Raw genomic sequence first — 24,373 nt, 5'->3', positions numbered from 1 at the left:
AACATTTTAAGATCATGAAGGCACATAAGAGGTCAAGGCAGTGTTGGATGCATGCACAGTGATGGCACAGTCAATTCCGTCTCCTGCTTCATAAAAGCACTAGAAAGGAATTGGGGCCTTTCACATGGTAAATTCTGGAAAACTCTGTCCTTCTCCCTAGAGTTGAGTTGCTATCTGCACCTGACATGGCCACACGAGTCAGTAAGGGGACACGTAAGAAGATGTCATGAGAATAATGGGAGCCAGTTTTCTCACTATTAAAGAACGGAGTCACAATGTGGAAAGGGTTAGAAAAGACAAAATGAACTCTGTGGCATTCAATTATAATTGGAAGTATTAATATGAATTCATGGTTTTAGATAGATGATAGATAGATAGATTTGAATAAAATTAAAATCCATACATGCACGCTGATATGAATGTATGAATAAATAAATAAATGGTAGAAAAGGTAAGGCTCTCTCTTTAACACTACAATACCAACCAATAAACACAGAAAGAACACTGGAGTTAGAAAATCAATGGGTACCTTTGAAACCAATATAAGACATTATATGTTAATTAATTGAATTAAAATTTTAAAAATATTTAAAAAAAGAAAATCAATGGGTACTAAAATTAGTGAGCAAAAGTTTGATGAAAAACAAGATATTTACACAGACTTAAAGTATCTGTTTACAGATTATGTGCTAATTACAATGGGAAGAAGATAGTAACTCTATACTGGAGAAATTTAGTAGATTTTGAAACCACCTAAACCAAGTAATCAAAATTAACATCACAACTGAGACAATTGATATTGTGTGCATCCTGATATAAAGCACTGAAAAGGATAACACATTACTTCTGTAGTATTCTGCTTAAAGATGCATAACCTAAATCTAACCATGAGGAACATGGGATAAACCCAAATTGAGGGACCATCTACCAAATCACTGACCTGAATTCTTCAAAAAATATTCAGGTAAAGAAAAAACAAAGAAAGTCTGAGAAACTGTTCCAGATGAAAGGCACTAAGGAGACATGACAACTAACCATAATATGTGATCCTGGATTGGAAATTGGCCTGGGGAAAATTAGCTATCATGTATTTTTGACCATTGACAAAATTAAAATATGGACAATAGTTTCATATTATTGTATCAATGTTTAATTTTCTAACTTTGATAATTATACCATAGTTATATACAAGAATGCATTTTTTAGGAAATACACACTGATGTATTTAGAAATAAAAGGGCAGAATGTCTACACCTTACTCTCAAATGGTTCAGAAAAAATAATATACAAAAGCTTATAAACAGAGAATGAAAAGTAATTAGGCAAAATGTGAACAATTGCTTAATCTGGGTAGGGTATACAAGAATTCCTTGAATTTTTCTTGCAGCATTTCTGTAAGTTTGAGGTCATATCAAAATCAAAAATTACCCAAAAATCATGGACACATTCTACCTTGGGTCAATACCCATCTTCTTATTTCCATACTTCTAGTTAATCAGCTCCCCTAAGTTTGAGCCTGTTTGGCTCCCAACTTTGAAGTTAGCTCTCTGTTTAGCATCCTGGATCATCAAACCAGTGTGGATTGCCTATTCTAGCTCTGACATTGGTCCCCCTTCTGGATTCATCTCTCATTTTACCATCAGCTCCAAGCATCAAAACCACACGTAAGAGAAATACCAAATCATAACATCTCATCTGATCCCCGGGATACATCCTGTCCATGGTGAGCCACATATCTCCCATTTCCTCCTTTCCTTTATTTTCTCACTTGTACAGGGCTCAGGATGTAGCAGGTGTCTGATTCGTACCTGTTGGATTGATTTGAACTTGCCTGCTTCATAGATGTGAAGAAATCTTTTATTACTTTCCTAAAATTCCCACTCTCATGAGTCTGAAGGAACCAGAGACAGTCTCTGTGAAACTTTTATGGACTCAAAGCTCAAGGAGGAGCCAAGATTTTAAATGGCTTGGGAGGAATCATCCTCATCCCTGCCTTATTTACACACTGCTCCCTTAAACAAACCATCCAAGGACTCTTTAAACATAATTGGTGGGACTGGGGAAATCACCATTTTTCTTATGCAAGTAGTAATTACAAGATGACTTTTCTAGGCCTGGCAACTGGAGATTTTGAATGATTATGGGATATATACTTAATAATAATCATAATAGCTACCATTTTATAAAGAAGCTATGTGTCAGGAAATGTGCAAGATGCTTTATGTGTATTATCTCTTTTCATCCTCATGCCAACCCTGGGAAGTACTTCCTTTACAAATAAGGAAAGTAAGGCTCAGGGGGGTTAGGCGACTTACCCAAGTTAAAATAGCTCTTAAGTCGGTAGAGCTGGAAATGGAATCCTTCATGTGTCTTTGATTTCAGAGCCCATACTTCTGCCATAGCAACCCTGCAGTTTCTCCACACTGACTTGTTAAGGGGTCTTCCTAACAGCTCATGTTAGTTACTTTGGAGAAAGGATTAATTTTAGTGGGAATGAACATAAACCAGGGTTTCTCATACCATTTCAAACATATCACTTGCACTCGATTTGATGGACTTAATGTCTCCAAAACCTCCAGAGGGGAACTTTTTCAGCCACACCCAATCACCCTAGAAAGAAAAGGCAGAGAGGAATGATCAGACTTAGTTGCCAACAGCTTTAGAGCAATGTCCCTTCCACACGAAGGGTTTATAATCAGACCATCAACTCAAACAGGCTTTGTTCTTCCTCCATCACCCTCCACCACATGGTCATTCTGTATTTGAGCTAAAAATGAGGTCATGCAGGGACGCCAGGGTGGCTCAGTCGGCTAAGCATCAGACTCTTAATTTCACCTCAGGTCATGATCTTAGGATAGTGGGATCAAGCCCAGCGTCAGGCTCCATGCTCAGCGGAGAGTCTGCTTGAGATTCTCTCTCTCTTTTTCCCTCTGACCCTCCCCCGCTCACTCTCTCTCTCTGTCCCAATAGATAGATAGATAGACAGACAGATAGATAGATAAATCAAATCTTTAAATATGAGGTCATGCAGAGAAGTGAAAGGTAAAAATTCCAATTAACTAAAGACAGGAAACCATTGCAGGTATGCAGGCCCCAGAAAGGGAATGATACCACTCTGCAATGACTCCCTTCACTAACTGCAGAAAGTGCTAGGTCATTTCACTTATTCATAGCTAAGTGATATAGCACCAGGTTCCCTGCGATTAATGATGATGGTTGGTGGTTGTAATTCTTACTGCCTTGAGGCATCCATGGTGGGAGATGTAAGGCCGGAGATGTAATGCAGCAAATGTTTTCTGCATTTACCTTGCTCCATTTTTCTCTTGTGGGACAGGCCATTTTGGGGGCCTCTTATGCTTCAATCATAAACCAATTGGCTTCAATGTAGATTAAACATTTCTTATTTGGATGCACAAATGTACTACCGTAGTAATACAAGTAATCTGGACTCTTTCAGAAGTCTATTTCTGACTTTTTAAGTACAAAGCAGCTATTTCTAAGGCTGCTGTCAAGTCAAAAACAACAATTATTTTATTGTCTTCACTTTAACACCAGCACCTGATAGATAATTTTCTTCTCCTTGCATAGCCTCAAGGATTCATCAGTCATCAAGCCCTATTTAGTTTCTGTCCAACCCAAATTTTTTAAAAAAGCAATACAAATATAGATTCCTTTTTCTCCCTGATAATAATAATGCCTTGCATTTGCACAGTGCTCTTTACCCTTCAAAGTGCTTTCATATCTATTACCTATAGCCTGGAGATTCCATTTCAGCCTGCACCAATTTGTCATCAGGTAGAGATAATAAAGCAGAGAGCTCTGTGCAGTCAAATTCCAAGAATAAGAGAGTGTAACCACTCTCTTATTAAGGAATATATCCAGCTGCGGCACTGCATCTGGAGACCTGCCAGAGGCAAAGGCTAATAACGGGAGCTGCGGCCATCTGAGTTACACGCCCGCACTTTGGGTTAGAGGGCATCTTCGAGCCAAGGAACTTGAAACCCTTTAACTAGGGAATGGCTCTCAGAGGCCTTCAGCAGCTGAACAGAACTGGGCCAGCCAGGTTCAGTGCCCACAGAGCCCATCAAGATTAAGTCCAGGATCTGCGCCTGCCTGTAGCAGAACAGTCAAGCACGAAAGGCAGCCTTCCTGGTCTCTTGCTCAAAAATTCCCTGAGCGTGGCCCCAGACCAGCTGCATCACGGTCACCTGGAAACTGGTTAGAAAGGCTGAGTCTCACGCTCCAACCCACACTTAATTCCTTAATCACCGAAGTCATGAGGGCCAGACACGAGCTCCAAGTTTTAGCCTTCAGAGGACTTTGCCCTTTAGAGGGATCAAAGCCAAGGTTTAAGCTGAAAGAAAAAAAAAAATTCTACCTGGGAATTCACAAAAGCAACAAATGTGTGGGAGATAGCGGTAGGCAACAAAGCCTCTCCAAGCACCTTTGCAACCGCATTACTTGGCCATGGTCACTACGAGCTGTAATGGCACCTTCGTGCTAATTAGAAAGGGTGCTTTCCCTCGAGGAAAAATAAATAAATAAACAGACAGACAGACAGACATGTGAGAATATTATTTTACAGCCTGTGGCAGCCCTGCCCTGTTGGGCAGCAGCCCTGGCTGTATACATATGTGCGTGTACCACACTCTCATTTACTCATACATCCTCCAGATACCAGGGAACACATTCCATTCACAGCATGGCTGGTCTGCATACCACCGAGCCCTGCCTGCCAGGTGGAGCCTCTTTGTCAGGTTTGGAGTCAGGCTATAGAGGTGGAGGAGAGAAGCTGAATTTGGACCCCCAAGAATATTGGGCAGGAGAAAGGAGTAACTTCAAAAAAACTCCTGGGGAATAGTCAAGGTAGCGTATAATCAGGTGCGCATATGTTTACCAGTGACTATGTACGTGCATAGTCGAGTGTGCTAGTATAAATGTAGATATGAGAAGTAGCCCCCTCCCCTCCCCCCCATCTCATTCCCGAACTAGGCTGGGAGGTCAGAACCTCTTTGCCCACTTCTGCACCTCTAAGTTAGTACATGTCTATAATGTGAATAGCACCCTCTTAAATATGGTGCCCTTGTGCAGTGCACAACCTGAACATCAGGACTGGCAGCCCTGACTCTGCCTCTAGCCAGTACCTGACACTTTCTTCCTGGAGTCAGCCTTATTACAGACAGGGGTTAGCCTTCTCTCTGGCTTATTAACTTTTAGAGGTAATTAAGCCAAGCTTTTTTTTCCCAGCCAAATCACCAAATTTGAGAGCTGGAAAGGGTCTTGGGTATCCCTGTTCTAATCCCTTCATATTTTGATAAAGAAACTGAAGTCTGAAGAGATGAAGTGACTTGTACAAGGTCAGAAGCCTAGGTAGTAACAGAACCGAGGTCTTCCACTTTCCACTTTATTGCTCCTTTCTCTCATGGCTTTCTTTGGTTTGGGGGATTTGTGTGTATTTATTTTAAGATTTAAATAATTCTCACAAACTTTATAAGCAAATTTTTATTGAGTCTGTGTGTGTCCTACTTCATGAATAATGAGGAAGAGGAATAATGAGGAAGGGCAGGTTTTATCTTCACCACACATACATTATTTGTTTTGTTTTTTCTTTTAAGAGAGTGAATGATAAAATACTTCATTCATCATTCACTTTTTAATTAAGAGGAAGAAACATCAAACTCTATCCACTAAAGTTTTTAGAAGTAATTTAAAGTCCATCAGTTTTGCACTAAGGCCATGGAGCCTTAACCAAGAGTCAAGAGAACTAGGTCCCGGACCTGGCTGTGCCTCAAATTCAGGGGTGGCCTTCGAGCAACCACTTTGTTGGCCCGAGCCCAGTTTTCTAATGGACAGAGCTGGACAATTCTGTGATGAGCGAGGTGGTTGGTGGAAAGGATAGGGGGATGGAGACAGAGTTATATGAGATATAGAAGAAGGTGGGAACATAGAAGAAAAAGGGCTCTGGGAAAAGAACATGAATGGGGAGGGTATGCGGGGAGGGGGGAGAGAGAATGGAGATAAGGAGGAAAACATAGGGAGAGGTTGAGAGGCAGAAGGAGTCAGAGATGAAGAGGGAGGGTAAGTTCAGTGGGTTCTCGCTGAGCGTATCAGTATTGTGTTATTGCCCACCTCACCCCTCTCCCCTAGACTATGGCTATTAGAGCAGATGGTGACATGTTCCCACGGCATCTGCTATTCCCAGTTCTCTCTCCCCAGCGGTCTGCTCATCTGACTTTCCTCTCTTCTCTCAAAGAGCATCTATGAAATAAGGGCCAATTTTCTGGTCCAGGTCCTAAGGTGATGCATCTCTGCGTGGAATCGAAGTGGGAATCTGTATCAGTGTCAGACCATGTTATGGCACATCCTAGGGAAGCCTGTCCTTTGCTATTAGCTGTCTGCTACTCCAGGCACATTAGCTGGAACTTGCAGATCTTCCAGTAACAATTCTTATGAAAATCTGATTTATTTTAAACAGAAACTAGATAACGAATCTTCTTTAAAACGCTCCCAACAGAGGACCGTTTCAGAAGGCACACTGAACCTCTTTGTTTGATCTGTTGATTCAATTAACTTAGGCTCCTTCCCAGGCAGTTTTCCAGCTTCGGCTGTCTTCCCTCGCACCCCGCCATCAGCCTAATCTTGACATCATGGTGTGGTATTATTCTCACTAACACCCTTCTTTTGTGCAGATAAAGGCCCCCTTTGGCCTATACAGTTCAGAAATACTCATGAGCTGACTGACCAACAGTCATTATGGGAACTAACTCAACTCTCTGCCTCCTCCCAAGATGAGGAAATATTTGACAGATTCTTAAAGGCCAGTTACATACAGATGTTTATTTTTTCCCTTCTCAATTCTACACTATAACCTTCTGTCTCCACCAAATAAAACATACTACAACTCAACACATAAATTCTTCCCCAGAATCAGAGAGCCATGGCATATCTGAGCCAGAAGAGGCCTTTGAGATCTCTTAGTCCAGCCATCCCCAGTCCTGAATGCACACATAGGGAAACTTGAAAAAAAGTCCAATGCCTGAACTCACCCCATACCAACCGAAGCAGAGTTACTAGCAGGGGAGGCTAGGCACAGGTATGTTTTTCACTTTCCCATGGAGATTCCAATGAGTAGCCAAGATTAAGAACTTAGTTCAACCCCTCATTTTACAGATGAAAAACCAAGAGACTGCCTTATGTTACTGAGATTTATTTCAGAATCTTCGAGGTGTCAGTACATTCATAAAGCCATCAGCCCACTGCATTTGACATTCAAAAGCTATATGATTGTCTTGGTCTTGCTCTTTGAGAGAACAGAGCTGTCAATTCCCCAGTACCGCAAGTTTACATTTGAAGCAAATCTCCTCTTTGATTAAATGAGCTTCAAGGCAAGATCTAGAGGTTTCCTGCTACAAATTTAAGTCAGAGTACTCAGGTACACTGAGCAAATATATACCATGGCAATCTTCGTGTTTTAGGCGTCTGTCAATTATTTGGCCAATGGAGAGCACTCACTTGGAAAATTCAATACGTTGGACAATCTAAAAACTCATTCTGTTCTGTTTTGGACTTTCTTTGTAGTTACTATTGAAGTTGAGAGTGTTTGCTGCTTTTGGGAGTATCTTCAAACAAAACAAGGAAACCACACTGGGAAGGCATCACTTGGGAGGGACTAGTTTCCCTCTTACCCCCTGCTTAACTCTTTCCTGCTGAGAAGAAACAGTTCATCTCTCCAACTGTTGCAAGATTTGTTCTGGTTGCCAAATTCCAGTATCTTAGAACAAGGGGTCAGGGGTGGCCTCTTTAAAGCTTGTAAGACGGAAATTTAAATGAAATTTAAAAAAAGAGATTTCTATTTTACACAGCAGAAGGTCACCTGTTACTCCAAAAGGCAGCAGCACAGGCTGAGAAAAAAAGAAAGAATCTTTAAAAGATTTTAGTAATATCAGAGGATAACGGGTATAGAAGAACAACTAAAATTTGAAGGGAGGGATTTGCCCAAAGCTCTACACAAACATGTTTCTAGACATTCCATCACAAACAGGTGACTCGGGAAGTCATTTCTATTATTATACCCATATCTTCTAGAACGAGTGACATGGTTAAGTGTATGGATCCGCTGACTTTTTTTCACATGCACAATAAATAGATGGATTTGAAACATCAATGAAATTATAAGTAAGTAGATTAGTTGCTGAGGAAAATCATTGTCCAAAAGGTCATCCAAACAAGTCCATGAGTGGATAATGAACAAAAAACTGGAAAGACTTTCCAAAAGCCTCAATGTTTTCACCCAAAGACTAAGTCTTAAATCACTGTCTCATTTTAAAACTCAAGAGGGCAGCAGATTAGATAGCTGTTGGATATCCTACCTCATAAATTGCTATGTTGGAGTTTTCATAGGTAGCTGGAGTTAGACTCCCTGACGAAAAGGAGAGCCTTGGGGACCTCCCACTTTGGACTTCTGAGGTGATCTGGAAGCTTACACTGGCACGACTTCCTCTCTGTGAAAAGATTAGGAAAAAAGGTTACAAACAAAACTCTCATGATTTAGGACAAAGCATTGAACTGTGGTATAGATACTGTGCTTATCTGGCTTTTCATTTTCTTTTTTTTTTTTTTTCCTTGGAGAGTAACTATATGAGCTGAACTTTGTAAACATGAGATTAATTTACCTATCCCCCAGCACAACTTTTTTTAGGCTAGGGTTGCTATCATGCTTCACCTCCATATAACACAAAAGAAAGGTAAATATCCGCAGGTACCTCCATCTCTTAGAAAGGATTAGAATCAGAGTTTTGGGGGACACCTGGGTGGCTCAGTTGGTGAAGCATTTGCCTTCAGCTCAGGTCATCACCTCAGGGTCCTGGGATGGAGCCCAATGCTTCTCCCTCTCCCTCTGCCCCTCCCCCTGCTTGTGCTCGCAGGCACGCTCTCTCCCTCTCAAATGAATAAATAAAAAATCTTTTAAAAAAATAAAAAAATCAGAGATTTGGAGTGCCTGGGTGGCTCAGTCGGTTAGTTGGCTGCCTTCGGCTCGGGTAGTGATCCCAGGGTCCTGGGATCGAGTCCCGCATCAGACTCTCTGCTTGGCGGGGAGCCCCTTCTCCCTCTCCCTCTGCCTGCAGCTCTGCCTGCTTGTGTGCTCTCTCTCTCTCTCTGTCAAATAAATAAATAAATAAATAAATAAATAAATTCTTAATAAAAAAGAATCAGAGATTTGGTGGGGGGGGCAAGAAAGAACACCAGTCATAATTTAATCTGGGACCCTCACTCTATAGACAAAAATAAGAACATAAGCATCTAACATTTTGAAAAAATCAATAGCAGAACTAGCACATAATCCCACCCTTCTGGCTCTCAGGCCTGGCTCCTTTTGTTATACCATCTTGAATGGCAGCCTTCTTTGTGCAGGCAAGATTAATGGCAGAAGGTATCCCACAAAGCAATAAGACAGTAGAGAGTGAGTAGATCGTCTGCCCATGATTTCTGAGTCTGATGCTTAAATAGGCCAAGTTCCTTATTCCTTGATTTGTTAACTTGTACACATAAGTCTGGTAAGAGAGGACCAGGAAGTGTACCATTGAATGACAAGAGGAAGAGCTATCTGCAATCTGTGGTAACCTTTAAAATCGACCAGCTTTATCTTCAACTAAACCAGCAGACTTATTTCATGTGAGGAAATCATAAATCAACAGGTTCCTCATATTCTTCTCCATGTCTCCAAATGTGCCTTTCTTGGAATTACAGTAATTCAGAGCCAGCAATTACATTTGGTATTGTCTAGGCTAGCCCCCGCCCCCCAACTCTAACACCCCCATTTTACAACTAGGAAATAGAGACTTAGTGAGGGATATAGGGACTGGAAGAGGAATGTGGATGTTATATCCCGGTCTTGTGTTTTTTCGAACACACCATGCTCTGTTTCACTCTTGCTTGCCAATAAAAATGAATCTTAAGTACTTTGACATACTCTGCTCTTAATGGTCTTTGATAAACTGAAGATCACTAGTTGATTTGGCCCTCGAGTTAAGTTCATTCTACCAAGACAAGACTATAACGAAATTCCAAGGCACTAGTAAACTATACCCAACTCCTAATGTGTTGAAATCCCAACAGCTCACGATTCAGACAAGATGTAAAACTTGACTCTTCACATAACCCTTGCATAAACCTGAACTCTCCTCAACAGAGCGAGGCCAAGGAGGAATCTACTTCTCTTTCATTCTTTATTTTCATATCTCAGCAGGAGCACCTAGATCTGTATATTGAGACATAGACCTCTCCGTGAAGGGGCACAGGAGAAAGCAAGAGAATCTGCCAAAATCCACATAGATTTGGGCTTCAGCTTTACTTTCTTCTAAAAACTTCCTTTCCTGACCTGACTTCTACTGACCTGCCAATTTTTCTAGACTGAATTAATTTTATATTCACCAAGAGTTTACACTTTCAGACATTCCATTTGGATGGAATTCTTGGCTTGGCTTCTTGACTGATTAGACACAGGCAGCTGCAAGTTTGTGACTACACAGCAATTAAGGAAAATGTATGCTTCCCCTACCTCTTCCCATCAGAAACTCTGATAAAAGCCAAAAGCCAAAAGGGACCTGGAGGCCAAGAGCTATGTTCTAGAATAATGCCATCCTTTTTGCACCGGGGCGAAAACAGTAAAAAATAAAAGAAACACTCCCTATAAGGCTATCAATCCCTGTTGCTCTTCATTTTTCTCACTCATGCAATGAAAAGTGATTATTGGGTTGTTGTTTTGTTTACTCTCATCATGTCAAAATGTATGCACAAGTGAAAGAAAAGATCTATCATCATGAACAAGATTTTAAAAACTTAGACACTTTGTTCATCTGAAGGTAGCACTATTCTCTTATTTATGGTGATTTTCTGAGACTCCAAATGAAACCCAAACACGTTTTGTGTCTCAGTAGGAAAGAGAGAAGGCACAGGTGGAGATTTTACACACTTTACTGGACTATTGCAAGGCCTATACAAAGAGAGGGTTAATTCAGCCCAAAAAGTATCTGTTTGTTGTTTTGACACTCGAGAGCCAAAACATCCGGGCAATCGACATGAACTGTCATTTTGACATGGATACCACCACAGAAGTAAGATTTTTAAAAACAGGTTTAGTGCTCATAACCAAAACTTTAGTAAACATTGCTAGGTTTGAACAACAATTTCTAACCATCTGCTTTTACTACTGATTACCCATTTCTGGATAAAATATCTTGTCATAGAATTAAATACTTGTTTTCTCAGTATCGGGTTATCTATTGAGATTGCTTCAGAGCTTGCACTTCAGTATCTACGCTTTCTGATTAAGGTGGGAAATTTCATACAAGGCATATGGGATTATAGCAAATCCAGACAAAATCTACCACCCCGAGTGAGTCCCAGGGTCCTCTGGTGGCTTCAGAAATAGAGACTAACATCAATACGTTTTTATGGCATGAGGGTGGAATGTAGCTTTCAGCCACAGTGATAATTTTGGCATTCAGCAGTACATTTCCAGGAACACGATATCAACCTTACAAAAAATATGTGATGATTTAAACAAATAAGAGTTAGGGTTGTAATTGAGAATTAAACTAAACAGCTGAACATTTCATCTGATTCCAACTGCACGGAGTATTGCCATGTAAACCCATCGTCACCCAGCCAACTAGTTCAAGTATACCGTTCAGTGCCACATTTAGGCAAATGATCAGTTTGGTCACAGAGATCATTAATTCTCAGATCTGGTACACTGGTTTAGCACAAGTAAGTAGCTCATGGGGGACAAATAAGATGTGTTTGCATTCTCTCCTTACATCCTGCTACCACTATACTAGAATTTGCAAAAATGAATGTCTTTATTTTGGCCACATAGACTGGACACAAAGAGGCATCCTCTCCTATTACTACTACAGTTGACAAAACTCTTCCCCACACTTTCTTTTTTCCAAGCTTGTGTTTATGCTGTTTGCTCTGCCTACACAGGTCAGGAAGGTAAATATAAATTGGTGACATAGGCTGAGTATAAGACAGTAGAGAGTGACGGGAACTGGGTCAAACTGCAGAGAACATGCTTCTTCCAAAAAGAGCAACTACTACTGATTCCCAACCAATTGCCACGATGATACCCAAGGCTGACGGATCTTCCAACCTTTAAAAAACACCCAGAGGGACGTCTGGGTGGCTCAGTCGGTTAAGCGTCTGCCTTCGGCTCCGATCATGATCCTGGGGTCCTGGGATCGAGCCCCACGTCAGGCTCTCTGCTCAGTGGGAAGCCTGCTTCTCCCTCTCCCTCTGCCTGCCGCTCCCCCCTGCTTGTGCTCTCTCTCTCTCTGTCAAATAAATAAATAAAATCTTTTTAAAAAATAAAAAACACCCAGAAATCCAGATTTTTATGTGTAATCTCCCAATTTCAAAATTCTGGGTACTATTTTTTTATAACTGTAAGGGTCAAACAAAAGTGCTTACCAGTTCGGGACCTGTGACCTAGACAAATCCTATCCATCCTTGTTTAAGACCCACTAATGCTGGGTCGCTAAAAAAACCTTCTTCCACTGATACGTTTCCTCTGACGTTTACCATATTTCTAGTGTCTTTTGTGCAATATGGCAGCTATGAGCTCTCTGGTGTGGTATAATTTGCCTCTCTGACTTAACTATAATCTCTTTGAAGGCAGGGACTCCGTGCCATCGCTCACAAAGTCCAGCTCAGGGCCAGTATAGGCATTCAGTGAAGAGCACCAGTTTTAATCCAATCACCATCAGAACAGAACCCAGGGGGACATTCAACTGATTTTCACTAGTTGATTCATTCACCAAACTTTTACGAGCACCTATTATACCATCAGCAGGAGGTCAGTTGCTATGGGCTAACATTAAGAGAAAATGTACCTCTGCCCTTGAGGAACAAGCAATCAAATGTGGAGTTCAGATAGACTAGAGAAGGGTTATATGAAGTCAAAGCTACATTATTGCTCAAAGTGCACTGCATCGCTTTCACAAAACTGTTCTAAGACAGCACTATCCACTAGAACTGTAACCTGAGCCACATATGTATTATAAGCTTCCTAGTAGTCACATTAAAAAACGTAAAAAGCAGGTGAGATCATCAGTGGCTAACTGAACATAATAAAAATTAAAAATTTTTTTAATTATATGCTTTATTTAACCAACTACATCCAAAGTATTATCATTTTGACATGTAGTTAATGTTTTTTTTAATTTAATGAGATATTTTACATGTTTTTGTACTAAATCTTCTAAATCCAGAGTGTATTTTACTCTTACAGCACATCTCATTTCAGACTCACCACATGCTTTTTTTAAAGATTGATTGATTGATTGATTGATGTGAGTGAGAGAGAGAGACAGAGACTGAGAAAGCGTGAGTGGGGGGAGGGGCCGAGGGAGAGGGAGAGAGAGAACCTCAAGCAGACTCCACGCTGAGTGCGGAGCCCAACACGGGGCTCGATCTCACCACCCTGATCATGACCTGAGCCAACATCAAGAGTTGGAGGCTTAACCGACTGAGCCATCCAGGCGCCCCAGGACTCACCAGATGTTAAGTGCTCAGTAGTCATTTGTGCTTTGTGGATACCATGTTAGACAGTGCAGCAAGACAGGGGGATGCTCCTTACCTTACTGCCAAAGTGGGGATTGATGAACGTCACATCCTCCAAAGTGAGTAGAATTCTGTTGGGTCCTTTAATCAACTGGATTTTATTTATACGATGCCTGAAACAAGTGTAAAATCAGAGGGTCACAGGCGGCTGGGTATTTTGCAAACCCAGGATAAATTTGCCCCATGATAGAAGTTTTAAAATATACGAGATAATGGGAAGACTAACCGCACATAGGTCTTTACCTTAGCACCCACAGCAAAGAGAAATAGCAACCCTGGTTCTCACGACTTGCAGAGTTACAAAGACCAAAAGAGAAAAATGAAGATGCTATTGAAGAGGCATCAAAAGGGAAGAGTGAGGATGCTGCATGGGGACAGTAAGTCAGACTAATAAAATGGTGATCCCACATCAAGAGCACATTCAAAACAGCACCTCGTAATACTCGTAAAGAACTCAACACCCTTTCTCATACGCCACAGTATATATTCTAATAATACCCAGGCCAAGAAGCATTAATCTGTTTTATAGACACAAAAACACATTAAAGAAACAAAACAAAATTAAGCAAATTGTGAGATTCCCTGGGCCGAGGCAGAGCTGGGACTCCAATCCTTGGTCCCTGGCTGTGGGCCCAGATTTCTGCCCACAAGACCACTTGTCTTGCGAAGTAGCGTCTATGCGTTGCCCAAGCGACAGGTTGAAAAGTGGAAAAATTCAATCAGTTGGTTGCTTTGTCTACATGATTCCAAACAAGTGGGCTGACCGGGTTTTTGTTTTTTTTTTCTTTTACTGAATTGGTCTCTTGTCTGAGCATTACACAGACACAGTTTAAACCTGATTCTCTTCAAACATGCCCATTAATTTGCAGCAAATATAATGATTTCCTACAAATCAGTTACTAGACACATAGAAGTTTTTGATGTCTACCCACACAGCCAGGTAGGTCATCTCAGTTGAGCCGACCTGACAACTTGAGGACCTGAAGGATACCTTGGATTTAGTCTGCGTGGTTGTTTTGTTTTGTTTTGTTTTGTCTTGGGGGCGCTGACAGCTACAGTTTGGCTTCGCTTTTTCCACAACCCCTTAATGGTCACCCTGTGGAATGTATTAAAGCCCAGTGCCAGAGTGGGGAAAACAACCACTGAATCAAAATGCTTTGTCAAGTTGCTGTAAGGAAGTCTTCGATGTCACTGTAGCTTTAAGCACCAGCAACACAGTCCGCTTGTCTCAGTGATTCCACTGGTTTGTAAACAAACAATTAATGTGTTTCTAATTGTCTGCCAACAAATATGTCCCTTATCACTGTGGGAGCTGCTGCCCTGCAGGGAAAATTAAAAGAGCCCTGTAGTGAATTCTTGGGTAGAGCACATGAATCTTTTGGCAAAGTAAAGCATTACTCCCTAACTTATCCGTTTCATATGTGTAGTGAATTGTCTTAAAGCAGGCACACCTGTGAAAATAACCATGCTACACACTCTAGTAGAAAGAGAATCAGACTCCCAATGCAGAGACCTGGGGTGTAGTGCAGATTCTGTCATTAATTAGCCAGATGACCTTAGATAAAAATTTAACCTCTTCATGCCCCCCATGGCCTCATCTGTCTAGCAGGATAATGGTTCCTGCGTTACCCGCTTTATAGAGTTGTTTTGGAAATCAAATGAGATAATATATGTGAAAGTGCTCTGAAAAGCATGAAGCACCATGAAAGTATAAGAGCTCATTACTATCATTATCATCATTAGTTTTACAAAGCACTGGAGAGCTTTATAGGAAGGCGAGGCAATCTGGTTCAGAGTCCGGAGAAAGGAGGAGTTCAAAGAATCCTTTGTTTTGGGGTGGTTGGGTTCTTTGCACGTCTTTCTTTCTGGAAAAAAAAAAACTTAAACAATCAAAACACAGAGAAAAGGAAGGAACAGAGAGTCACTCTCCTGCAAGTAATCACCATCTATTACAGAAACTCATCAGACGCTCAGTTCTTCTGATTGCAGCCATGGTGGGCAGAGAGAGGGAGGCAGGCAGCAAAGAGAGGGCATCTTTTGTGCTTTGTTAGCTGAAGAACCAAGGACCAAGTGACTCTGGGAAATGATGTGCCTCTCTCCCATCTCTGAGTTTTCAGTACCACTTGGAGTACCAATTGTCTCAAACTCATTTTCCTCTCCAATCATGTCCCTCTCCAGCCTTCTTGGCCCTTCAGCCCACAAACTCCAAACAACCCCCTCGCGATTTTACAGACTTTTTATCCTTGCCTTCCCAAGAATTGCAGATTGAGCTCACTCTAAGCTGAAAGAACCAGTCCGTTCCATGGGAAAAACCAGTGAGGCCAGTCATAGGGGGTGAGGTGGGAGGTTGACAAGTAACCTAAGCAGCTGAGTGACTCCATTTTCAACCTTGCCATGGGATGTTTTGGCATCAGGCAGCCAGAGACTATTACTCTTCAAATCTCCCTAGAGAGGGGAGCTTTCTGGTTGGATAACATTTATTTTCACTAAGCATCTAACGATGTTAACTCAATACTTTGGCCTTTGACAACAGCTAAACTCAATACATTAAATTTCTGTTCTGAGCAGGAGTATGTCACAGTCGCAGAAATTTAAAAAAAAACCTCCTTTGAACTAATGTCTTTGTCAAGTGTGTTTTAGCAATTCACAAGCTACCCACCACTCTGTATGGCCTTATCAAGTTTCTAATATGAGGAGATTGAATAGTAGTGGTTTCTCACAGTGATGCCAACATACTAAACGCTAAGAGTACCACCTGTTAGAGTTTCAAGCCAGGATTTCACGGACTTGTTAGAACATCAGAGCTGGAAGGGCTCTTAAAGATCACTTAAGCCAATCCCTTCATTTTACAAATGAGAAAATTCTGGCAGAGAGAGGTTTAGTGTCTTGTCCAGATTTACACAGCTGCTTAATACACTCTGGACATTTTTTCTCAGAACTTGCCAAAGGAGCTCCATTCTATTCCCCACCAAGTTTGTGTCATATTTTTGTCAGGACCACTCTTACAGAGAGATAACAAAGGTGTGGTTAGCAGGATGGAAAAGGTAAAGTGGGAGGGTCGTGATTGATTTCATTTTTCACTTTCCCCAAATCATCTTAATATGGGGAGGGTTCAACCATTAAAATGCAAAGATTATGAGAAAAGAGCATCATATTAAGCCATCTTCAGCCATTTATCCCTGATCCTGAACTCATTCATCAGAGTAGTTGGTCACCTCTCATGGGATCTCAAGGAGAGGGACAAAGACGTGATGATAATGATGATATTGGTGATTAGCTAGGATAGCTTTTGTTCAAGGAAGAAGGACAATGTGGATCTGGAGTATAATACCCATGGCAAAAGGTATGAGTGTCAAAGTGAGGATTCTGGGCTCCCAACAATCAGCAGGAGAATCCCATGTGCCTGGGAAGGAGGTGAGACCTTACTACTTGTTGAGCACCTACTCTGAGTCGGTATTATTATTCTAGGTGTTTTACTTGCTTTAGTTTATTTAATAATCCCTGCTACAATCCTGTGAACTAGTACCATTATTCCCAACTCCTAGATTCTCGCGAAAAGTCTGACTAATTCTTGGACCTGGTTAAAATATCCCAATTCTATTTTCTACTAGTCCATACCATTTGGGGAAAGAGATGGGTAGTGGAGACTCTGCCAGTGGAAAAGAGAGCATAGATAGGGAGTACACAGGCCCTAAACTACTAGTTCTCTTATTTCACAATAATGTGGCAAGCCAAATCTACTCACAGGCAACCACACTGATAACATAGCTAAGAAGTTATTCTTGGCATCATGAAAACACTTCACTCTAAATGGGGCCAGTAGGGACAGTAAACTGCTATGGAAAACAGAAAATCAGTGGGTCACATAATGAGGAAATTGTACTGAAACATGACTTCCTGGAAATAAATATTAACAAGGCTATTACGGGCTTGTATTTTAATATCCAAAAAGAACCAAAAATGTACCTTATAAAGTAAGCAAATCCATTAATAGACAGCAGGGCTATAAGCAAAGCAAGGCAGACCATCACAGCAAAGGCAGGGTCGATGCCTGTAGAGAGCGAGAGGAAGAATGGCATTGTCAGAGAGAGGCTGTAAATAAAGGGCACCACGGAGTGGCTCCTCATGCTTTCTGGTGAGTCTAAAATCAAGCCACATCTACCTAACTTAATTCCATTTTTCTACAGCACAGTATGTCTTGTTGACTTTATAGACACAGAAAGCAATTTCGCCGTTCTGAGGCAAAACCACTCACCATTCTGACAATAACAAATCACATGAATTAAGGCTGACCCGGGTGTCGCTTTGGAGGAAAAAGTCCACGAATAGAAAACTTTGAGTACCTTAATTTAAGTTGGATGGCAATAGAGTTCTTGAGAATAAATATGTTATCTCACCTGTGAAGGGTAAGTATTATGTCACCTTCATAAAATAAAAGACCTTTAAATTCACTGGAGCCCATAGACCTTGTGAGTTATAGATGAGTAACATAGCACTTGTCTTTCAAGGGTGAGTCTGGTTTTGATAATTAGGGTTTCAGTGAGATGAAAATTAGCCTCTAGAAAACCTAAACATTTGGATGGATTACTAAGATTTCAGAAGGAAATATATGACGCTAACGTCAAGGTAGTTGGGTATGTCACACTCAAGCAAACTAGAAATTGAAGTCCATTTCAAATAGATGCATGTGGTTTTAGAAGGGTGTGGTGTACACTCACATAGGAATAATATGGATCTTTCCAAAGTTCCCCTCTGGCTCTCAGAGATTTGATGGAGTTTCCACTCTTCCTCAAGCTAGAGGAGTTCCATCAGTCAGTCAAACTGCAAGTATATTTTGGATGCCAACTGTGTTGGTTGGGGGGGGTGCATAAGAACTATTAGCTATGGTCCCTGCCCTCAAGGAGCAGTATGTTTGGGAGGGGGAGACACAATCAATACACAAGAAACAACTGAAAAGCAATTTTGTGCTAAGCTGTGAGGTACAGACTTTTAGTTCAATGGGAGTTCAGAGAAGAGAAGGTATAGAAATGGTATCTCTGTGGGTGGACCTGACTGACAGGATTTGGATACATCAAGGGAAGGACAGGTGATCTTTCTAGCAGGGGAAATGATCACAGGTCATAGTCGACAACAGACCAAGGAGAAGACTCATGGCTTCCTCTTCTTAGAGTAAACCTCCTTGGGAGTGGGATCATTTTGAAAATGAGTGGGGTTGGCTTTTAAATTGTAGATGATTATCCAAGGCTGCAAAGTACCTCTCATTGTCCTCATTATTTTAATCTAACTACCTGGAATGCCAAGATGTTTATCTCCCCTGAATGCAAATGACTGATTCTATGAGTGTTCCAATGTTAAAATACGCCTTCCCTTAAAGAGGTTCCCTTATAACCCACACTGAGCCAAATTGACTACCAGTGATTTTCCATTCCTTACCTCCTCGACAGATCTTCCCTTCTGCAAACCAGCATTTTGCATCTGCTCGAGGGGGCCTGCCACCAGGGAAGTGAATGGGGGTCCCTCGGAATCGCAGCAGCTCCATTTCCATGTCCACAGTGTAAGTACTATAGAGTTCCCATTCTTTCCAGTTGGTGTCCAGGATTACATATTCTGCGATTCCATTTCCATTTGAATCTGTCCTTATCAACTGGTTGAATCCATAGAACTGCATGTTTCTGGAATGCTGAACCAGGCTGGCAGCACTAGCCCGTCCATTTTCTTTCATAGCATTATTCATGGCTTGTGCGATAAAGTAAATTGAATTGTAGATGGTTCCAAACAACGGTGAAACCTATTTTTAAAAATTACAATTATCTTGAGCCCTGGTCACCCTAGAGCAATCTCAGAGTGTATTCCAAGCCTGTGTTCATTAGTATGGGCTGCACGTCTGAGTGGAGGAGAGCTATGAAGACCCAGAGGAAAAAAACAATTGTTTCTGAAGACTTGCTTGGTTTCTCCCCTGAATTTTTCTGTTTTTCTCCCCCAGGCCTTCACATCTTTAAATATATCAAATATGACAATTTTATGAGCAAACCAGCCATACACAATATATTTTTATGCTCCTAAACTAAGAAAGTGATTTAGAGTTATAAAGGGCACTAAAAAAACAAGTATGGAATAGACAAGAAGCATCCAAAAGAAATTTACCAGGTTAATTACCAGTACATTATGCATGATAAAATCATTTTGCTGGCACTACTAGAATGGCAGGTGAGTGTGGTGAGGCTGTAAATAATGTGTCTCCACAGTCCATGTCTGTGTCCTGTCTTAGTCCAAAATGGCTCTTCTCCTAGACACGTGCTCCCTGGAGAAAGTGAATGCTAGAATACAGTTGAAACACACAACCCCACACATACACATGCAAACATACATACTGACACATAACACCCCCCAAAGACAGAGCCCAATGTTGTAATGTATGGAGAATGTGGGTTTTAACCAAGAAACCCTATATCCTGTTGGTGTCCAAAGCGGCAAAGCTTTGGTGAGAAACCACTGTAAAGCAGTAAGGCTTCTATGGTGGACAGCATAACTCTGCCTGCTATATAAATATAGTAAAAGCAACAGCATTTGGTGTACTATGCCTGATGCACTGCTTATTAACCTAGTAAATTTGGTTTTGGAACAAACTTGTATCTATTCCAAAAAGGTAGGGAGGAAGAGGGAACGATCCCTCCCTAGCCCCCCCCACCGCCCATGGGCCATGGCTTCATGGTTTTCCATGACATTTCACCTCTAGGATGGAGTTCAAGAAAGCTATGGTCATGCCATTTTACTGAGCTTCAGAGAAAGCTGATACTTGCTACTTTGGTTTCACCAGGTCTAGAAAGCTATCCTCCTCCTTCATCTGAATAAAAGGGTTTAGAACTGAGTGAATCATTTTCGTGTTGGAAAGACAAGTCAAGATGCAGAGAGGTTTGGTAGCAGCTAGCAAGACACTGCCATGCCCTGTCTACAGAACAGTGGGTTGTCAATTACCCAAGGAGTGTCAAAAATACCAAGGCCAAACCCAATGCAGACCAACAAAATGAGATACTTTAGGTTTGGGACCCAGTAATCAGTATTCCTAAAAGCACCCCAGGTATTCTAATACACATACAGGGTTTAAAACAGTACAGAAGAAGAAGACACACTGGCTTGTGGTCTCTTCCTAAAGCCAGAATGTTAGGCAAGTCACTTAATCCCCTCTCCTTGGGCTTCAGTTTCTTCCTCTCTAAAATGTCTAGAACCATGAATGTCTAAACTTGGAGATCATCTGGTCTGGCTCTCTGTCTCTTTAGACAGGAAAGGGAGGAGCAAAGCAGTTCAGCGATTTGTCAAGGTCACTTACCTGGGCATAAAATCCAGACTAGAAGCCAGGTTTTCTGTTCCTAGTTTAGCATTTTTGCTTGAAATAGGCATTACCTGTGGATTTTGTTTAAGCGTGAACTCCTATGAAATTTCCCAACACTTGGTCTAGTACAGGGACCAAATTTAGCTTGCAGACATTTCCGTTTGGACTGTATATGGGTTTTTTTTCCCCTTCATCTCTCTGATCTTTTAACATGAGAGCATTAAACAGCTCAGTCCTTGGTCCTCTTCTCCAACAACACTTAACTCCCTTGGGGATCTCTCCTGGTCTCATGGCTTTAAATACCACATCTATGCCATAAAGCTCAGATTTATACTTTCAGCTCAGACCTGTTTCCTAAATTCCAGACTCATAAGTCAACTGCCCACTCTGATATCTCTACATGGATGTTAGATTTCAATGTACCCAAAATCGAGCTCCTGATTTTCACCTCAAATCTTCCTGCTTCATCTATAGTGAGTCTTCCCCATTTTTGTTAAGAGCAACTCCATTCTTCCAATGGTTCAGGCCAAAAACCTTGCCCCAGATAACAGAGCTAACTAAGATCAGGGCAGAAATCAACACTTCAGTTCCTTGAGTATTTATCCAATGATCTCTCTCCACTGCCCCGCCTTAACACTCACTATAGAAAGAGGCATGGCAAACGGATGGCATGCGCATCCTCACTTAGTTCCCTAGCACACACTGAGGTGCCTTAAGGGGCTTTCACTAACTCTCCCTTTTGACTTTCTCAGATGCTCCATTTAATCGTCCTCAGGATTTCTGCGAGAGCCTGCCTGTTTTCTGGGGCTTTGGTAGGTTATGACAATAAGTTAAGGCTGGAAGGTGGAGTATAAAATCAATACTAGTAAAACAAATGAGTTAAAAAAAAAAAAAAAAAAAACCACAGGGCAGCAAGCCCCTGAAAGCAGAGAAAATGCTAGTATTCTGTTTTGAAAGGCACAGAGCCTTCTGGGAAAGAGATTGTATCTACCTACAGCCAAGAGCAAAGATTGAAACTATTAAAAAACAACACCCTCACCTCTGAGTTGACCCATCTCACAGGGCTTTCAGCTGGCCAGGCTATGCTGCCCTTTATGTTCTTGGAGTGACCCCCGTTAGAGCTGACTGACAGCAACTCTCCAAGACGACTGAAACCCTGAAACCTGAAGCCTGTTTTTCAGGATTCTCCAGCCTCCACCACATAGCACACGCAGAGGCATGCACACACACACACACACACACTACACGTGTGCATGTGCACAAATGCACGCGCGCGCACGCACACACACACACACACACACACACAGAGCCACAAAGATATGGTAGAGGGACCTGAAGCTAAAGGAAAGAGCACAGCTGTACAATAGCGTTCGGGGTTGTAAAAGAACTGTCACAACGGCCCACGCTCACTGTGAGGGCTTGGATTTGTGTTCCAGCTGGTTTGTGTTGCTGTTTCACCCACTGGGCCCTTCCGTGCCCTTCAGCAGTAGAAATTGCCCCTTCCCATAAGTCAAAGGCACACTCTGTGAGTATTGGCCATAAAAGGCCTCCAGCTGCAGCTGCTGCAAATAATGAGAGAGAGAAGAGGTAGAAGGTGGGGTGAGGGAAGAAAGGGCCCTCTCCATAACCTCTGTCCCGGCTTCTGACTACAGCTCCAGAGAAGCATGATGGGATTGGTAGGAGTTTCTGTCAGGCGGATGACCTTGTTGACATCACAGCCCAGAATGGTGAACCGACTCATGACTCAATCTATTAGTTTTGCCTGCGGCATAGACCTGAACCTGATTGAATGAATTATGAATAAATGAATGACAATTGATCGTTCGTTATTCAGCAAATTTAGCTAGCTCTACCTTAGGCTTCTTGGAGCTTGGTATCCAAGAAAACAAGGTCTGGGTCAGGAGCAGTGATTTTCGAATTTGTTAAATTTAATGGTTCATGCTGTTGTTAAGTTGACTGTCATCAGTTCAGATTTACTGTGCTTGCAAGACACAAACCTGGCTTCCAAAGCATTTTGTCCTTAGAAGCATACATTGAAACATACCCGGGTCAGAAAGCATCATTTGAAGGACAAAATGGCAACATCACTTTTGAACAAAAAGCCAGGCACATGCAGAGATCATGAAACCAGACGGTAATCAAGTTCCTGTTATTCAAGGTGGTACCTCCAATAATGCATGGTCTCAACACTTGGACTTAGCCAAGAGATGGCTAAAACCCAATCTATTTGATATGATCCTCATGAACACAATACCTTTATTTTTTATAGAATGATCCCTCTATTTTTTTTTTTTTTTTTATAGAAGATGTACAAAGCCAACTATAGCCACCGTAAGCTGCAGGCAACCTTTCCTGACAAGTTTCTGGTGGCCCCATCCTGGAATGCTTCAGCCCTAACCACATCCCCTGCAGCCCGCTAGCCCCCTGCCAGGCACCTATATTTAAGGTAATAGAAAGCAATGGGCGCCAGGAGCTTTAGGTCCCCCCCTGGGCTTGCTGAGAAATCCAGAGGATTTCCTTTGCTTAGGCAAATAAGGCCACATTTGGAAGAATTATCCCAAATGTGTGTTCCAGCAATATGCATTTGTAGCCAATAGCATTTTCCTGAAAACAAGCATTGGGAAGACAGCAAAAGTAAAAGATGCGGGCACTAAACCCTTATTTCAGAAGTCAAAATTTAAAGGCACAAAGTGATAATCCTTGCTCAATCATCCTGAGACTAAATTAGGAATTTTTTCACTGGCTTCCCACCCCCCAATCTCTCCATTCTGATTTATTGTTCTCTCTTTTTTTAAAGATTTTATTTACCTATTTGATACAAACAGAGAGGGAGTGAGAGAGAGAGAGAGAATGAGCAGGGAAGAGAGGCAGAGGGAGAGGGAGAAGTAGACTCCCCGCCGAGCAGGGAGCCCAATGCAGGGCTCGATCCCAGGACCCCGAGATCATGACCTGAGCCAAAGGCAGACACCCAACCGACTGAGCCACCCAGGTGCCCCTGATTTATTGTTCTCATTTCATGGGTCCTCATAAAGTCCTAGCACCTCCTAGGTTAGAGGAAAACAATCTGAAAAACGCATTCAAATCAAAGTGTTAGTTACTTAGTAATATTACCTTGGATAAAGCACTGGACATGGACACGGTGTAATTTTTTTTTAAGGCTCATGTGTGGTTAAATGGTCAGGTTCTGGTAGCGGATTAGTGTTGGAATCTCAGCTCTGCCACTTGCCAGCAGCTGTATGACCTTGGAAAAGTTACCATGAGCCTCAGTTTCATCATCCATAAAGTAGAGATAATAATACCTAATTTGTAGGCTTGATCTACAGATCTGATGAGACCATTTATGTTAATTACCTGGCACAGAGTAAGCACTGAATACATGAGAGCTGCTATTATTTGCACTTCAGAAGAGGAGCACAGAAC

The 24,373-nt window shown here is 41.7% G+C and overlaps 1 protein-coding gene across 1 annotated transcript in view; it reads right to left on the bottom strand.

Moving 5' to 3' along the window:
* Nucleotides 1-24,373, bottom strand: part of GUCY2F (guanylate cyclase 2F, retinal) — an 89,627-nt gene that overhangs the window by 47,508 nt on the left and 17,746 nt on the right. The window contains exons 3-7 of the mRNA XM_032392820.1: nucleotides 19,057-19,411; nucleotides 17,590-17,674; nucleotides 13,640-13,736; nucleotides 8,370-8,501; nucleotides 2,521-2,610 (exon numbers count right to left, since the gene is read on the bottom strand). Coding sequence (XP_032248711.1) covers nucleotides 2,521-2,610; nucleotides 8,370-8,501; nucleotides 13,640-13,736; nucleotides 17,590-17,674; nucleotides 19,057-19,411 — 759 coding nt within the window. The remainder of the gene's footprint in view (nucleotides 1-2,520; nucleotides 2,611-8,369; nucleotides 8,502-13,639; nucleotides 13,737-17,589; nucleotides 17,675-19,056; nucleotides 19,412-24,373) is intronic.

This window comes from Phoca vitulina, unplaced genomic scaffold, assembly GCF_004348235.1.
Source record: "Phoca vitulina isolate PV1807 unplaced genomic scaffold, GSC_HSeal_1.0 scaffold69, whole genome shotgun sequence".
Classification (NCBI taxonomy): domain Eukaryota; kingdom Metazoa; phylum Chordata; class Mammalia; order Carnivora; family Phocidae; genus Phoca; species Phoca vitulina.
This window is presented reverse-complemented; position numbering and strand designations above follow the sequence as displayed.